At 41.6% G+C, this 18,322-nt stretch overlaps 2 protein-coding genes across 5 annotated transcripts in view; one reads left to right on the top strand and one right to left on the bottom strand.

Moving 5' to 3' along the window:
* LOC309695393 (uncharacterized protein) overlaps nt 1–6,874 on the top strand; it is a 33,312-nt gene extending 26,438 nt beyond the window's left edge. For all 4 annotated transcript variants that reach the window (XM_082516006.1, XM_082516008.1, XM_082516007.1 and 1 more), the window contains 6 exons: nt 183–326; nt 435–478; nt 582–717; nt 842–952; nt 1,688–5,500; nt 6,051–6,874. In XM_082516006.1, coding sequence (XP_082372132.1) covers nt 183–326; nt 435–478; nt 582–717; nt 842–952; nt 1,688–5,500; nt 6,051–6,106 — 4,304 coding nt within the window. In that variant the 3' untranslated portion in view covers nt 6,107–6,874. The remainder of the gene's footprint in view (nt 1–182; nt 327–434; nt 479–581; nt 718–841; nt 953–1,687; nt 5,501–6,050) is intronic.
* LOC309695397 (uncharacterized protein) overlaps nt 1–11,605 on the bottom strand; it is a 62,236-nt gene extending 50,631 nt beyond the window's left edge. The window contains exons 1-9 of the mRNA XM_082516015.1: nt 10,669–11,605; nt 10,477–10,589; nt 10,285–10,391; nt 10,015–10,189; nt 9,759–9,873; nt 9,605–9,684; nt 9,430–9,518; nt 8,006–8,844; nt 6,946–7,817 (exon numbers count right to left, since the gene is read on the bottom strand). Coding sequence (XP_082372141.1) covers nt 8,219–8,844; nt 9,430–9,518; nt 9,605–9,684; nt 9,759–9,873; nt 10,015–10,189; nt 10,285–10,391; nt 10,477–10,589; nt 10,669–11,181 — 1,818 coding nt within the window. The 5' untranslated portion in view covers nt 11,182–11,605 and the 3' untranslated portion in view covers nt 6,946–7,817; nt 8,006–8,218. The remainder of the gene's footprint in view (nt 1–6,945; nt 7,818–8,005; nt 8,845–9,429; nt 9,519–9,604; nt 9,685–9,758; nt 9,874–10,014; nt 10,190–10,284; nt 10,392–10,476; nt 10,590–10,668) is intronic.
* Nucleotides 11,606–18,322: the final 6,717 nt, after the last annotated feature.

Below are 18,322 nucleotides of genomic sequence, written 5' to 3'. Positions count from 1 at the left end.
TCATTTCACACTCATGTGTTAACCCTCAAACATCTTTACTGTTCCTGTGCTTAAATATCCCTGACAGTCACCTAAATGCTAACCCCCTGTCCATATGGCCCCATCATTTACAGTTACAGTAACACAGAGCTTTGAGTTGATCTGGCCTGATCTCCTCTCCCTATCTTTTTTTTTTTTTAAAGCTGCCCTAAAGCTAGATGACGATGAAAAGACCCCGGCACCCCCGTTGTTCCAGGAGAATGTGTTCATTGAGTCCAGCAGGCCTAAGTACCTGGAGGACCTTCACACTGAGGCTCTGCAAGGACTGAAAATGATGCAGGAGGAAGGTATAAAACCAACTACTGATATACCCAGTACATGTTTGTTCTTCCCTAGATTTTGACACTTAATTAAAAAGTCTCATTATCAATCGAAAAATGTTCTTGTCTTTTCAGAAACCAATAATGGAGTGGAATACCAGGACAGCGTAAGCACAATTGTAAGTTACACATTATATACAGATTCTTGTGCTTTCTAATATCACAAATGATTTGTTAAAACTTTTATTAATGTAATATAAGTAATCTTTCTGTTTTTGCTAGTCGACAATGACGGCTCAAACAGATGGAGAAAGTGCTGGGTTTATGACGGACAGCACGATTCCTGATACGTCTTCTGTCGCCTCTGTGCAATCGTCAGTGTCCACTAGATCCTCCCGCTCTGGACTCACCAGACAAGGTAAATTAACCACAAGCCAAAACACTATTTATATCCACTCTTTGTCATTATGCAATGCGCTTTGACATGCTTGCATAAAACATTTAATTGACGACATGTGGATAAACATTTATTCGCTCTACAGGTTCAACATTCAGACCTTTGAACTCTGGGAAAAAGTCAGAAAAGACCAGGACCAGAAGACGCCACAGGAAGACTGTTGTGGGTATCCCACATCATGTTCAGAGAGAGCTGGGTATGCAGTGACTTTTTTGAACTGTATGAACTGTTGGGTCTGTCTAGCACAGGCCCACCGCTGGAACGAGACAATTAAAAAACACAGCAAAAGCATTGAACACCAAGTAGGCAAAGTTCTTCTTGTTACTCATGCATGAGGGAGACCTGCCTGGAGCCAAGTGTCGTTCCACCACTTGACCTCCGTCAGACTCTCAGCCAGGTTCCCCATAGCACTCCTTTTATTGTGGTTACATGAATATGCATAGGGTCATTAACATATAACATCTTACATAGGTATACATGTGAACAAAGAATACTGTGTGTGGGTGGGTGGGTGGGGAGAGTGGTCAGAGTGTGACCCCATAAATGACTTCTCTAAACCTGCTGGTCTGGAAGTCCAGCAGTTCATCTAAACAAAAGGCACTTGGACTAAAACAGATATAGCCACGTTTATCCTACCATAAAACAAGGTACGACCTCTTCCCATGCTCCCAGGATGTAGGTGTGCGAATGCACACCAAGCCTTTGTAGCCTGCTAAAGATCACACATCCTGTCACTACACAATTGATTATACACCTCTAAGCATATATGGTTAAATATTTCTAAGCATAAATGACAATCAACAATACAAAACCTAACATGAACTATTCAAGACTGCTACAGTATCTAAGATGTTTATGTTGCAGATTCAAAGAAAGACAATTAGTGCATAACTAGCTATGTTAATTCTGAAAGGTTGTGCTGTTGTTTTAGGTCTGGACAGAGTTGACTGGACACTGAATCCAAAGTTAGATGAGGAACAGCTTTTTAATGGCGAGACTAATCTCAGTCCAACTACAGATGGGCAACAGATGGGATCACAGTCTGAAAAAGGAGCCAGTATTAATGTTCCAGGCATAAGCATCCAGCCTCTCAACAAGAAAAATGTCAAGCAGCTCGGTGCTACCCATGCTGCTCATAGAGATGATCTCGCCCTGCTGCACCGCCTGCGTCCCGCCTTGGAAGACGATCAGAGGCCTCGATCTTTAGCTGTACCCTGGTTGACCACTTCCTCCAGCCTTCAACAGGAGCTCCCCAGCCCCGTCATGTCCATGTCACCCCAGGCTGCTTACATGTCCAAAATCATTCCCAATGCCATTTTGCCACCCGCAATCGATGTGGTGGAGATCAGCCGTGGGCGTAGTCGGAACAGTGTCCGCACTGTCAGCAAAAGCAGCCTGATGCTCTCCAGCCCAGCTCCGTCCCGTGCTTCTTCTAGAGCATCTTCAGTGAGAACCTATTCCTCCAAATCGTCCACCATCACCTCGGCCTCTCGCAACAATCCTCCAAATCTGTCTGACACGTCGTGCTGGAGTAATTCTGACTCGTCCGAGACATTGGTATCTGACTCTTCAACCATCTCCAACAGCAGCACCCCAAAGCAAAAGAGAAATGGCAATGCTTCTGCTAAAGAGGACAAAGTTGATGCTCACTCCTCTATAAGCAAGGCCTCCAGCTCCAATGGCAGGGTGATCGTCAGGGGAGATGAGGTTAAGAAAGACGGACAGTTTGTGCGTAGCCTCTCTGTTACTAAGCCAAAAAGGGCCCCTCCTCCTCCAAGCCGCTCCTATTCCCTCCACAGTAAAATGAAGCGCCAGCCCCGTTATCCAGCAGAGATTAGGGTCCTGCCAGGAGAAAATTCTCTCCACAGCAATTCAGCCCCAAGTGAGGAAAGTGACCAAAACCAATCTGACTGTCATCCCTCCAAGACTCTGGACAGCCCTGGCTACAATGCTGACACCAGTTCTCTGGATGATTCAATGGGCTCTTCGTCAGTCGGTCCCTTTAGAACTCAGCTGCAGGCAATCAAAAGATCGAAAGATGCTTCACAAGAGAAGCGGGAACTGCTTGAGGAGAATAAGCTAAACAATGTCAGTGGCAACTCCAGCCAAGATGGCACATCCCCACAGCTCACTAAACAAGCTAATGGTTCATCTCCAAAGCATAAGAACAGCATTTTAGCAAAGCTTCAAAAAGTATTTGCTGGATCCTCTTCAATTAAGTCAGAGTCATCTAAATATAATAAGTGCACTGAGGAACATAAAGCTGATTCAAAAGACACTGTCAGTCCCTCTGTACAGGCCTTGATAGAACTTTTCAATATCCCTCCACCACCTAAAATCCATGCACCTCCACCTCCTCCACCTGAGGTATGGTCCCATAGTTTGCGTTCATGTGAGCTGATCCTGGGACCCCCAGCCCCTGGCAAGACCTATGCTATTGCAAAGAAGAACCCGAAGGACCGGAGACAACAGAGGCAGTCTCCGGCAGCTGCTGAGGAGTTGGCTAAGAGCTTGGCAGTAGAAAGAAAGCACAAAAATCCATCAGTGACGACAGAGTCTGTTAATGGATCCCTACATGTGCTAGAATTGAAGAAAGTTCAAGAAAGTGGAATTTTGAATGCAGAGATTTGCAAAGATAGCAATGAAAGACTGGCTCAGAATGTAGATTTGAATGGACGTGGTAAAGATGAGAAAGGGAGAGTAAGTGATATGTTGAATGGAATGTTAATGAAGGCTGTAGAGAGACGAGAAGAAAGACTTGCAGCAATAAAAGAAGAAGCAGCTAATAAAACAACCGGCCAAGCTACAGAGGTAAAGACTAACACTGATAGAGCACCTGCCATTTCATTAATTCACATTTCCCCAGCGCTATCTCCTCCTCTGGTGCAACGTGTTTCCCAGCCCCTCCCCAGACAGACCACAGAAATCAATTCCATTACATCAGTAAAAGTTGTATCCCCCGAATCTTCCTGGCCCCCTCCACCACCACCAACATCAGGTAGCCCCAGTGGGCCAGATGAAATAGATTTTCCTCTTCCTCCACCTCCACTGTTTGGTGATGATTCACCCATTATACCTGTTCAGGTTCCACCAAAGTCCTCCCTCAGGAGTGACTCCTCTTGCACGACTGCATCGGTTATATCAGTAGTGAAAAAGGACATCATTAAGGTGATCATGGAGCCTGAACTTCACAAGTCCAGTACATCTCAGGGGGTAGCGCCTTCTCCCTTAAATATCCCTCCTCCCCCACCATATACAGCACCCCCTCCACCACTTACAGAGGTTCTGCCTACTGCAACTGATAAGGCATCTCTGACACTTTCTCCACCACCACCTGTAGAGTTTGGTCCTGTAATACCAAAAAAGCTACCTTCACCCGTGGTTCAAGATGTGCCCCCACCTGTTAAAGACATCTCCTCTACCTTATTAACATTAGTATCTCCTTCACCAGCTAAAGTCGTCTCACCTCCTGTAGTTGTTGAGGTCTCACATCTGCCACTCAAAGAGGTGTCTGCTCCGTCCTCTGAAGAGGTTACGTCTCCTCCTTCTCAAGAAAATATGTCTAATATCTCTGAAGAGGCTGAATCTATCAGCAAGCTCACTCCACCACAAAGTATTCCACCTGCACCACCCCTGCCAACACAGCCAGAATCATCAGAGCAGAAGATTGAGCTTCTACAAGAGGTCTCCTTTGAACCTGAAGCTAACACAGTTTCATCTAACAGTGTTCTTATCCCCCCTCAGAATATTCCCCCTCCACCTCCCACAGAGCTTCTCCCACAATCTCAGGTAGTAGCCCCAAAAACTGATGTTCTGACAACAAAGGAGGCCTCACCTTCACCTCCATCTGAAGTATCAATACCACCACCATCACCACCTGAAACATCTTCACCAGAAAAGACTCAAGTATTTGCTCCTTCTGAACCTGTAAACATTCCTGTACCTCCACCTTTACCAGTTCAGGGGCATGCCAGCATTAAGGAGCAGCCTATTCCTTTAAGCACAGAGAATAAAACCCAAGAGCAGACTTCTACCCCAGTTGTGCAAGAAGAACCTATGCCCATTGTCACCCCTTCCCTCCTGCAGATGGTCAAATTGCGGTCAGTCAGCAGCAGCCCTGAGCCCCCCAAAGCTGAAGAGCAGCAACCACAGGCTGAGGTCACAAGCAGCAATCAGTTCCCATCCTCATCTGCTAATGGTGAGGCTCCTCAGAAGCCCATCAGAAAATCTCTAATCATGACCTCTTCTACACCCATTCCTCCACCGGAAACAGACCCTTCGCAACCAACTGTGCCCAAGTCCCAAGCTGACGTGGTTCCTCCTTCATCTTTGTCCATAGCCACCTCCCCTACGAAAAAGGCTTATTCTGCCATGAACACTACCCGTTCCATGAACCTACAGGAAGCCATCCGCATGAGGACAGCAGCCAGATCTCAACAAAGTCCAGCGTCTCGCCTCAGCTTGCAGCCTCCAACGTCACCACTGGACCTCCACAAGTCCCCCAGCAGCACTGCAAGCTTTATCTTCTCCAAGAGCAACAGGAATGTTGTGACTGAGACCAAGCCAATGCTGGTGGCCAAGGAAGATGTACAGAAGGTGATCAGTGAAGCAGAGTCTATGAATAAGGGAGCCAAGGTGCCACCACCTGTTGCAAAGAAACCCAAAACAAGGGGCAGCGAGGTTGAGACGAGTGGAGATGTGGACCAAACTGCAAGACAGGAAGCGCAGCAGGAAAGTATCAAAGGTAATGTATATCAGCCCCGATTTTTTAAAAAGGCATGCAACACATGACAAATAGAAAGAGAGTGACCAGATGTGGCGCATGTCGTGCACATAAAGATCATGAGTGGGTGTGAAAAGCCCCCAAAACAAAAAAAAGACAGTACAGATAAAGAAACGGGTCAAACGCAATGCAAATTTTAAGCCTTTTTACTCAGTTTAGTGATCAGCGCTTCACATGCTGTTTCCCAGCAGTTTCTCATATTAACTTTATGCTATAGCTTAGCCACATGCTATGCTAACATTTGCTAAGCAGTGGGCAATAAACATACTACAGCAGATCCGTTGATGGTAATGTGGGTAAAGTATTTAACAGACCAACAAATAATAGTTTTTCAGGGGGAAATGTGTGTTTTGAGATTATAATGCCCAGCCATTGAGTACTTGAGATGTTTTCCCAGTTTGCACCAAACAGCTAACACTGCCATCTACTTGCCTAAATAGCTAAAATATTTTTTTCTGTACAATTCTTTTGGATGTAGACAAACCAACTCTGTGTACATTTCCAACTTTAGATGCTGCAGAGAAAACAAATGGAACAGCTGGTACTGTTGAAGGAGGGTCGTCATAAACATGATTATAAAGACTGAAGGAGACCTCTGCAACTGGATATGGATGGATGAGATGCTTCACTCAGAAACTGCCTTTTTTTAAGGTTTTGGAGTTGTTTGAATTTAATGGTGTGGGTCCTAATTTTCTTGAGAGCTCATTTTGCATTTTATAAAGAGATGTATATTTTCTTTACCAGAGGGTCTTTGTTGTCCTCTAGTCTCAAATAGTGATTGTACCACTTATGTCCTGCTGAATCAATCCTTTAGTCAGTACTTGGAACAATGGGACTTTTGGGCACTCATCTGTAAATATAGCAGCATTATGTTTATTTAACATATCCAGTAATGGTGGATTTCTTCTACAGAGTTATGTTCTGTATCTTTTCCAAAAGTTTCCACACTAATTGTATTTGTTCCAAATACTATTAATTATCTTAAGTTATTTTTTCTGTCACATTTAGAGGATGACCTCTACAGACAGAAAGTCTTCTTTGCCATGTTTGCTAAAGAATGACATAATAAAACAGTCTGTTGCGTAGCTCTACAAGCATGCAAATTTATATTTTAGATCCCACACACAGACACATCACACACTAGAATGATTATAGTGCACATTTTCTGCTGCTTTTTAGTTACAGATAATGGAGGCAATGCCTTTCTTCCCAGTTATGGCTTAAACTGTGGGATATTTCTGTATTGAACTATAATATATTTCAAACTGGTTTTTCAGACAACTGTAAGAATCACCATTTATAAAGAAAAATTAAAGATTCATCGATAAACTAAAATACTGTGTTGCCCATCTTTTTTTTTTTCCTTGCATTGTTTTACTTCAGGGTCAACTGTTTAGACATTCTACCCTTAGGGCGATCGTGGCTCAAGAGTTGGGAGTTCGCCTTGTAATCGGAAGGTTGCCGGTTCGAGCCCCGGCTTGGACAGTCTCGGTCGTTGTGTCCTTGGGCAAGACACTTCACCCGTTGCCTACTGGTGGTGGTCAGAGGGCCCGGTGGCGCCAGTGTCCGGCAGCCTCGCCTCTGTCAGTGCGCCCCAGGGTGGCTGTGGCTACAACGTAGCTTGCCATCACCAGTGTGTAAATGGGTGGATGACTGGATATGTAAAGCGCTTTGAGGTCCTTAGGGACTAGTAAAGCGCTATATAAATACAGGCCATTTACCATTTCACAAAAATGTAAAGGAACACTTTGAAAACACATCAAATCTTACTGAGGGAAAAATGCTGCTGGATATCTACATTGATATGTACTGGGCAATAAGAACAAAAGGATACCGCCTCATTTAAAAGAATTGAAAATTTAACTACAGTAGGTTGAATTTAAAGAAATGCTTAAAATCAGAGTGAAAATTATGCAGCAGGCTGGTCCATTTTGCCAAAATTTCATTGCAGCAACTCATAATGGACACTTAGTAGTTTGTATGCACGTCATCACAGATGGACCCACTGTTTCAGCGTAGGTTCTGGCAGTGGGTCCAAGGACTTCATCGTGATACCTAATGGCAGTCAGGGTGCTGTTGCCTAGCCTGTAGAGGTGCAGCTAATGGTCCTGCTGGTAGGTTAAGGACCGATGGAATGTCAGTGCTCTTGAGACTGTGCTGGGACACAGCAAACCTGGCAATAGCACATATTGATGTGCTCTCCTGGAGGAGTTGTACATCCTGTGCAGCCTCTGTAGGGCCCTGGTATTTCCTCGTGGTACCTCTAGTGACACAGAGCCTAGTGAAACAAGACAAAGATGAGGGGGAAAAAAAAAAAAAAATTTTCAGTGGCCTCCACCTGTAAAACTATCCACATTTTGGAGGTTGTCCTATTGTTGCCCCTCTAGTGCACCTGCTATTAATTTCAAAGCAGCTGAGCCTCTCTGCTACTCAGTTAAACTTCAGTACCCCAGAACTTTAACCGACCTGATGCTGTTCTCTGATTAAGAAGTGCTCCTTTCATTTTTCTGTGCAGTGTACGTTCCTAAAATGGAAACAGTTTTTAAATGAAACAATGTTTGTTGTGTGAAGTCATGAATGACAAGAGTCAGTTGATTTCATTTTCACATTTTATTGAAATGAGTCAGACTACGCAGAGCTCCAGTCTTAAGGCAGTATACTTGATTAATTGATCAAACACTACCTCCAAAAAAAATACCACGTCATCTCCCCGCCATCTTCTGCATCTGCTGTCCTGCTGTCATTCTTCAACTGCACCTCGTATGACGTCAACCCCTTCTCCTCAACCTCCACCTCCTTCCCTCCATGTGTCCCGTTTCCTCCCTCATCTCTAGAATCAGGTGGCTGTACATCAATCTTCGACAGTGGCAACTGCTCCAAGTGACTAATCCTTTCACTTTCCTTCTGATTCAGATCGTTCGCTTGCTCTACATTATAAACTTCATTTTCACTTCTCTCATCTGAATCCTTTTTTTCATACGGTGACTCCTCCTCCCTCAACTTATCTAAACGCTTCACCTCAGATTCATTCCACTTGCCCTTTAAGGCCCTCTCCCCAAAACCAAAATCATCTAAATTAAGTCCCGTCATCGCTTCAAATGCAATTCCACTTTCTTCTTCACCATCATCATTATACTTTACTGCTTTTCCCAAGAACCTGTCCCGGCTGTGCGTCTCATTACTGTAACGATTTGTGGTCCTCTGTTGTTTTCTTATGCTGTCCAGAGGGAGGCTGACTGGTAGAAACTGGTCCTTTGCTGTGTACGACTGATCCGACACCAGTAATGACCCACTGCTGGCAGAACCTTACAAACAACAACAAAAAGTAATTTTAATTTTTTAACTGACTAACAGATTTAATGTTCGTATACAATTGGATGTTTTACAGTTTTCCATGACTGTATATTCGATTTTTGAATACACAGTTAAGTCCATACATTTATTTGGACAATGACACATTTGTAATTTTACCTTGCTACACCATCATAGTGGGGTTTTAAACACATGTATATATAAAAAACTATTTAAATTGTACACTTTCAGCTGTAATTTTAATCATTTAACAAAAGTATTGTATCAGCTAGTTAGGATTTAAAGCTTGAAGTTATATTTGGTAGCTGTTCACTGGAACTCAAAAAATGAAATCCAGAGGTGTCAGCGGCAGAACATTAAGTGAATCCCCTGCCAGGCCTTCTCAATCACCAACTGCAAACGATTTGTATCCAATTAATTAAGAAAAACATCTTTATATTTCAAATTATATTCGTTTGTCATCTTTGAGCCTCTGAAAATTGACAGCTATGTGTAAAAATGTCTGCAATTCCCAAACAGTCGATGCAAAATGCTGAATATCTTAAATTAAAAGGTATAATAATGAGATTGTTACAGACCTTCCATCATAGCCCTCCGGGGCTTAGGAGTCACACACCGGGACTCACAACATTCACATATGGAGTCATCACCAGTAAGCGCCCTCCACCTGTTATAGCATATGTATTAACAGTCCCCCTGGAAACAGCTGGGAAATCTACAGTTCTGTTGGTATATCATCCTATTATTCCTCACCTGTTGCCCCTGTACGTGCAGGATTTGTGCACAGGACTTGGATCCTCTGACGTGACAAACAACCTGCAGTAGATACTGACCTAAAACAGAAACGGGATTATGCCACAGTGCTTAGCTGTGTAAACTGAGAGAATCATAGATGGTCTACTCTCACCTCAGTGTTTGGATCAGCAGTAAACTGGAAAGCCAACACGGAAAGTCTCACAGTCCTATCTGTCTGGGAAACAAACTCAGAGGTCCCCAGGTCTCCCTTGCTGTCCAGCATACAGCTGCAAACATCAATGACAACAATATGGAGTAAAAACCCAAAAATTTAAATATGTAGCTTTTTCTAAATCTCACATTCGTCACAGATTCACTCTTTTTCTCCACATTTAGTTTAATCAGGTCACTCTATCCACACTACATACCCAAAGTTGTCTATGATGGAGTACTTCAGGGACGATCTAGAGCCACTAGATGGAGCTGCATAGCAGCTACGTATGTAGAGTTTTCCTCCAGCAGGCAGATGAGGAGCAGAAACCTGGATATGAACCTTTTGCCCAAGCTGGTAGACCCGAGTGGTGACCGGTCTACTCCATGAATCTACAAATGTGAAACACGTTGAATGTGAAACACAAGTACCCAGCTGTTTAGGATCTGCCAAAGTCTGTTCTGCTGCATAATGCAGACACCCATACCATCCATCAGGGTAATCTGGTAGTCCGTGTGACGACTTTTCAGCCTTTTACGGAAAACAACTGTTTCCCAGGTTGGTTGGACAGCCAGTTGGTGCACATGATGGTTCCTGTGGAGGGCAGACGATTTGGAAGCTTTCAACACTGACTAAGTGTTCGCACACCTTCTGTATAAAGCAAACCAACATGCCTAACCTTGGGTAGCGGCATTCAATATCTACATCCACCCGGTGCGCTCTGCTTGGAAATCGTTTTGGCGACGGCTCATAATGGAGCACGAATTTATAAACCAGATAACCGGGGGGCATCTGTCAGGAAAGGTCAGAAAGTGTCAATACAAGATGACAGATGCAGCGAGAGAGGGATTGAGCACCACCCATAGCTTACCTCACGTACGCCATCACAGGCGGTCAGTGGATACGAGAAAAGAAGGTCGCCGTATGGTCTAAGAAGCCCGTTGCTTTTACAACTGCTGCCTAACAACAGTTCCTCTGCTTCTGCGCCCAGACCGTAGAAAGCTGGTTTGATCCTGACGACAAAGTCAGATGTGGAGCAGGTTACAGAGACGTCCGGGAGGTAAGCAAAGTCTGACTGGATCTTTGCCTCGGGTTTCCCTGGTCGCATGGGTCCAAGTGTCACAGGTGCTGAAGCGGAATAGGACCTTCGGTAACCCAGCTGAGGCTCTTGAGGTGTGTCGGCAGGTAGCCTCTGGTTGGATTCTCTGTCTTCAGCTAATGGAAGTTTGATTTTCGGAGCGCCCAGTTTGAAAACCACTTTCCTTCTCGTAAGCGGAGAGTCATACGTGTCCGCCGCAGAGCTTAGAAGGCCAAGTGATAAAACGCTCCACAAAATAAAGGGATACCACTTTGTTTTCATCGCAACAGACGGACAGCGGTCCATCACTCCTTCTCTTTAATGCACGCGTAGAAACGTCGCCGTCACGGCTGAAAGCAATTAGATGCGATGAACCAGAACTATTTGGTCGATTTAAGCCCCTAAAATAAACCAATTCAATTCAATTTTATTTATATAGCGCCAAATCACAACATAAGTCGCCTCAAGGCGCTTCATAGATACAGAGAAAAACCCAACAATCATATGACCCCCTATGAGCAAGTGTCACTGTCACTAGGTACCCTGGGGATCATCCAGAAACTGTGACACATCTTTTTTGGTACTGTTCTTTTACACAGAGATTCTGGAAGGAATTTAGCAGGTTTGTTATTGTCTATATTTTAAGGGAGTTTTCTTTACGATGGGAAAATGTTTTATTCTGTTTCTTTAAGTTCCCCAAGAAGTATGAGAAATGTTTTTTTATGATAAATTTGTTAATACTTTTAGCTAAATTTTTTATCCATAAATGTAAGTTTACTAACAAAACACCATATTTCTGTCATTATTTTAAGGATGTGGAAATGTACATACAATCAATATCAGACTCCAAAAGGCTCTCAAAACAATTTATGTATGTGAATTTTTGCGTGTATTCTTATAATTGTTACCTTTTTCTTTTACCCCTGGCTTTGTGTGTTCATGTTCTGTTGTTTTGTATACTTCATCTGTTCGTATGTTGTATACTCATTGTTTGTTAAATAAAGTTTATATATAAAAAAAAAAAACTGTCACTACTGTCACTGTCACTACCCGATCCGTAGTTATGGGTCAGAGTATCTGTTAAGATGTTAAGAATAACAAGTATATCTTAAAATGTTTGCAATAATGAAGCATTTCAGTACAATGTAGACAAAAACGAAAAATAAAAGAAAGTTACGGATCAGGACTCGCCGATCCTTACTGCGCATGTGTAAAGTCTGACCGTACAAATCGGGTCTGTCACTGTTGTCACTTTTTTTTTTTTTAATTAAACTTTATTTACAAACAACAGTTTAACATACAAGGCACCATCATTAATCCGATTATGTTACATCCTCGGTTGAGCATTATAGCAAAACAAACAAACAAACAAAACGAACAAAAAAACCCCCAAAAACAACAATAATAAGCACAAAGTTAAAAGAGTTAGCACAAAAATAAAGAACAGTCATTGAAGGATTCGAACCAAAGGCAAAAACTAACGTGCAAAAAAAGGGCAGTCGTGATTATAAAATAGGGAGTTTTTTGTTTTTTTTTAACATAGGTTAAACTCTTTAAATAAAACAACAAGTTTATGGGCTTTCTTGTTATTCACAAGTTTCAGCGATTTAGCCCAGAGTCTAAAGTCATTCAGCCATCTGTTTATACATGGTTTAGCTTTAAAGTATCTGCATTTGTGAATAAAAAATTTTCCCATTAACAAAATCGTCCTAATCAACAGGTCAAAATCTGCATTCTCAGCAAGTATTCCAAATTTTATTACTGTCACCGTCAAATGTGGTAACTGAATTCTCCTGGACTGTAGCCAGCTCCACATGTCAGTCCAGAAGGAGTGCACTGATTCACAGTTGAAAAACAAGTGATCCAGACTTTCAATATCATTTTCACAAAATGTGCAGGCGTTCACATCTAAATTAAATTTCCGTCTTAAGAATTCATTGGTTGGATAAACCTCATTAATGATTTTAAAGTGAACCTCTTTTGCTTTAGGGGAAAGAGGAAGTGAAATATACTTTTTTCTTATCGCCTTAACCTCCATGGTCTCAAATTCTTTAAGGATATAATTTCTTTTAACCGGATTAGGGAAAATTTCGTTTATCAAAATATTCCTGATCACTTTGTTTGTAAACCTGCTGTCACCAAATTCAACTCCAGCTATGCAGAGCTGCCTCAGTCCAGGAGAAATTTTAGAGTGCACAATATCTTCTTTTATCATTGATCTCAAAGGGACTGGAATGGCTTTCACTAGGGATTTATATCTCTTAACAGTACATCTTACATCAAATTTCTCACAAAACGTCTCATGCTTTTATAAGACCCCATTATCATCCATATAATGAGCTACAGCCCAAATCCCTTTAGATCTCCATTCATCCACGTACACAGATTTCCTACACAAACGGATATACCTGTTGTTCCATATAGGGGTATTGTGAGGAGTAAAGTTATGTTTGTAGATTAATTTCCAGTAGAGAAGGACCTGCTGATGGAAAGCTGAGAGTTTAACAGGTAACGAACTGCAATCAAAGTCACAACGTAACAAAAAGTCTATTCCACCCATTTTGCCAAAAATCACACTGGGAATAATGTTCCAAAAGGAATTTTTGTTCCTAATGAAAGATCTTAACCATTTCAATTTTAGTACACCATTCATAACATCAAAGTCAATGGCATTAGCCCCACCCTCTTCATAATTCTTAATCATATCATTTTTCTTTATATAATGACATTTGTTCCTCCATATGAACCTAAAATTAAGATTATTTATAGATTTAATTAGTTTTGGAGATATGGGCAGAGAAAAGGCTGGATAGATTAGTCTGGATAGACTGTCCATTTTGGTTAGCAAAATTCTCCCAAACAGAGTTATGTCCCTTTGCAGCCACCTGTTTAAAATAGACTTACACTTTTCTATATTGGTACAGATATTCTTATTTTCAGTTGATGTCTTATCCTTGCAAATTACAATGCCCAGATACTTAACCTCTTTTTTAATCTGTATATTATCTATTGCTTGCAGGGTACACTCATGCAGAGCTAGAATTTCGCATTTATTAATATTCAGCTGTAGGCCAGAAGCTTTGGAGAAATGGTTGATCGCCTGTAAGGCTAAAGGAATCTGGTCTTCATTTTTTAGAAACAGGGTGGTATCATCTGCGAGCTGACTGATTATTACCTGTTCACCCATCACAGTTAACCCCTCAATGTGACTGTTTTTAATCAAAATAGACAACAGCTCAGCAACCATGATGAACAGAAGTGGTGAGCTGCTACATCCCTGCCTTATCCCTCTATTAACCTCAAACCTTGAACATGTACCATGTTCTAGCAAAACAGAGCTGTTAATGTCATTATATAGCATCTCTATAACATTGACAAATTCCTCTCCAAAACCAAAAGACTGCAGAGTTTTTAATATGAACGTATGTTCAACTGAGTCAAAAGCTTTGTAAAAATCCAAGAACAGGATGTATCCTCTCTCTTGGATTAATTCACTGTATTCAAGGAGATCCAAGACCAGCCTAATATTGTTATGAATTAGTCTTCCTTTCAAAAAACCTGATTGTGTTTCACTGATGATGTTTGAGATGCCTTTCTTTAGCCTCTCAGCTACAGCTCCAGACAGGATCTTATAGTCAGTGTTTAGTAAGGTGATGGGTCTTAAATTGTCTAAAATTATTTTATCCTTGCCCGATTTAGGAATCAGGGTTATCAACCCTTGTTTCATGCTCGGCATCAGTTCTCTTTTCTCTATCGATTCCTTTAATGCATCAAACAATAAAGTTCTTAGGTCCTTCCAGAAGAATTGATAAAAATTAGTAGTGAGTCCATCTGTCCCTGGGGACTTGTTTAATGCCATTTTCATGACCACCAAATCCAGTTCCTCAATTTTAAACTCTGAATCACACAGATCTTTGAAAGGCTTGTCAATACATGGGATGAGATTATGAATCTTATCAAAGAAACTATCAGAATCAGCTGCTGAATATTCTGAGGAGTACAATTTGGAATAAAAAGTGAAGACTTCCTTTTCAATCTTTCTGAAATCTTTACATTCAGTCCCATTTATCAACAAGCTTGAGATTAGATTTCTCTGCTGTCTACACTTTTCCAGCTTACTAAAATATGAAGAGTTCTTTTCACCTGCCTCAATCCACTTGGCTCTCGATCTTATAAAGGCACCATGGGCTTTCTCTAGGTAAAGATCGTCCAATTTAGATTGTAACTCCATCAATTTATTCTTCTCTTGCACGTTTAGTTTTTCTTTACTACAGCACTGAGTTATTTCACGAAGTAAATTACTTTCATATTCCCGTTTTTCCCTGTTCAGTTCTTTGCAGAATTTTATAGTGAATTCTCTGATTTTGAATTTAACAAATTCCCATTTCTGTATATTACCCACTACTGAGTCATCATTTTTATATCTATAATTATATGTCTAATTTTATCACAAAACTTGTCCTTATTTAAAAGGCTGGCATTAAATTTCCAATATCCTCTGCTACTACGTTTCGTCCTTGTTGGTTCTAAGACAAGATCAATGAAACAGTGATCAGAAAGGGGTGCTTTGGAGATTTTAGATTGTGAAGTACACCTCAAAATGTCATCGCTCACTAACCAATAATCAAGTCTTGACCTGCTTTCTCCATTAGGTTTAAACCAAGAATAATTCTTAACTCCAGGATTCAAACTTCTCCAAATGTCTGTAAAATTATTATCACTAGAAAAGTTCTCAATAATGTTATTCTGTTGCCTCCTTCCTAAGCGAGGAGGCCATCTGTCCATCCATTCATCTGGTGTCATGTTCCAGTCTCCTCCTACTAGGATGTAATCTGTGGGGTACATAACTTTAAACTCTGAAATAACATTTGTTAGATTTTCCAATAGACTTTTATTTTGACCCTCATTATTATGTCCATAAAGATTTGTAACAATTAGAAATATACCTTCGCTCTTCAAGACTGCAGTTAACCAATGACCCTCACTATCAGCTTTATATGTTATAATCTCCCCTGGGAACTTATTAAAACAAATCGCCACACCTCCAGATCTGTTAGATCCATGACTGAAAAGAATCTTGTCTCCCCACTGATTAGCCCAAAAGGTAGCATCAGCATTCACAGAGTGAGTTTCTTGTAAAAACAGACAATGACATTTTTGCCCCTTGCAAAATAAAAAAAGTGCCTTTCTCTTAACAATTTCCTTCAAACCCCGAACGTTTGTCACTGTTGTCACTGTCACTACCCGATCCGTACCGGAAACCCGATCGGTACCCCGCATGCGCAAATCTTACGTCACTTCCTCTCTTTGCCAACATTGCGACATTCAATATATTTGAATGATACGGTTAGCGCCCAGTTAGCTCCTAGCATTTCTCAACAGCTCTGCCTCCTTTTCGACTGCCCGGGACATTTAAACAATGGATAATCCGTATACAAAGAAATTCATGCTTTTCTCCTCAACAGAGAGCGTCCCCCGATTGAGCAACAGTGCCGTAAAATAAGAAGAATGGCGCCTAATTACAGAGTTAATAATGCAGACTTTGTAATATCTCACGTGTAGATTCATCAGCCAGATGAAGTGTTTACTGACAATTGACAGTGATAGTGCACATCATCATCACTATTCCAACAATCCTCTCCTCACAGACAAGCATAAACACACTCGACTATCACTAAATCAGATTTAACACACGTTTGTAATGACGCTAATTCAGTTTACAATAGGGTTTATTCGCTCGGTCAGCAGGTGGCGGTATCCTCGTACACTGGGGAGTAAACTGCCATTAAACGAACAGAAGAAGAAAAAAAACCATCTGCACATGCGCGGTACGGATCGGGTAGACCCGATTTGTACGGTCAGACTTTACACATGCGCAGTAAGGATCGGAGAGTCCTGATCCGTAACTTTCTTTTTATTTTTCGTTTTTGTCTACATTGTACTGAAATGCTTCATTATTGCAAACATTTTAAGATATACTTGTTATTCTTAACATCTTAACAGATACTCTGACCCATAACTGGGGAGGCACCAAGATGGCGGATTGAACAGTCGTGTTTTTTCAGGAGCTCCGAAAGACCGCAAAATTTACTAAGTAACTTTATTCTCTTTCCACTTGAACTATAATTATGGATGCCCAAAAGGTTATTAAGAATGCAAAGCTGCAATTTGTGCCGTCAAACCCCAATGTTAAGACGTCGTCGCATGCTAAAGTCAGTGACCATGGCTATGCTAGCACTGAAGCTGCCAACGTGGGCTTAAACAAGCGAGAACGGGGAACAGACTCGGCGTCGCCAACTCCTTCAAAACAACCGCCAGAGGAGAAAAGAACAAAATCTTCAGAGAAGGAAGATGATATCTCCAATAAAACTATTTTTGAAGCCATTATGGGACTTGACAAAAAATTTGAAGCACAACTGGAGGATATCAAGGAACAAAACAGACAAAGTGCAGCTATGGTTGCCAGCTTGGCTAAGGCTGTAGAGTTTAATGCTGCAGAGATAGTTGATTGCAAACTGAAAGTTGTTAAACTGGCAAATGCGAATGAACAGCTGCTTAAAGAAAATGAAGACTTGAAAAGAAGAGTGAGAGAACAGGAGCGCTACCGAATGAGGTGGTGCCTAAAACTGAAAGGGGTGAAGGAAGACAAAGATGAAAACATTAGAGTGAAGGTTTTGCAAACGCTTCAGAAGATTGCCCCTGACTTGAACTTAGAAGAGGCCGTTGATATTGTCCACCGCTTAGGGAAACGAGTTGATGGCAGAAACAGAAACATCATTATTCTATTCACACAGAGGCGAATTAAAGAAGAATTGTGGAGGCGCACCAAAGACTCTTCAACCTGCAAGCAAGAAGGCATCAGCTTCGCGGAGATGTTGCCGCAGGAGGACATACAAGATCGACAGCGCCTATGGCCTCTGGTGGAGGAAGCAAGACGTGCGGGTAAACGAGCCTACTTTCGTGGTCCACATGCCTTCATTGATGGACGCAAAGTTGAGGAAAGACAGGAGAACTAAAAATGACAAAAACTGAGATAGTAGAAACTTGTTCGCGGTCTGAGGAGCTCAGCATTTAGTACTTTTTTTTTTTCTTTTTCTCACGTGGTGAGTGATATTCTGTCTATAGTTCATGTTGAATGTTAACATTTGTTTTGGTTCTTTAAATGTTAGGGGTTTAAGAGAATCTGTTAAAAGAAAAGCCTTATTTTTGTACTGCAAAGGTAAAAACTCAAACTGTATTTTTCTACAAGAGACTCATTCATCTGATAGTGATGTATCTTTTTGGTCAAACCAATGGGGTAGCAAAATCCTGTTTAGCCATGGCTCAACGAGGTCGGGGGGTGTAGCAATTTTATTCAATAACTTTCCCGGGGATCTTGTAATACAACGAACTGACTTGAATGGTCATTGGTTGATTGCTGTAATGAGAGTTGAAAGTTTGTTTTTCA

Source organism: Aulonocara stuartgranti, assembly GCF_965226115.1.
Source record: "Aulonocara stuartgranti genome assembly, chromosome: 19".
In the NCBI taxonomy this organism is placed as follows: domain Eukaryota; kingdom Metazoa; phylum Chordata; class Actinopteri; order Cichliformes; family Cichlidae; genus Aulonocara; species Aulonocara stuartgranti.
This window is presented reverse-complemented; position numbering and strand designations above follow the sequence as displayed.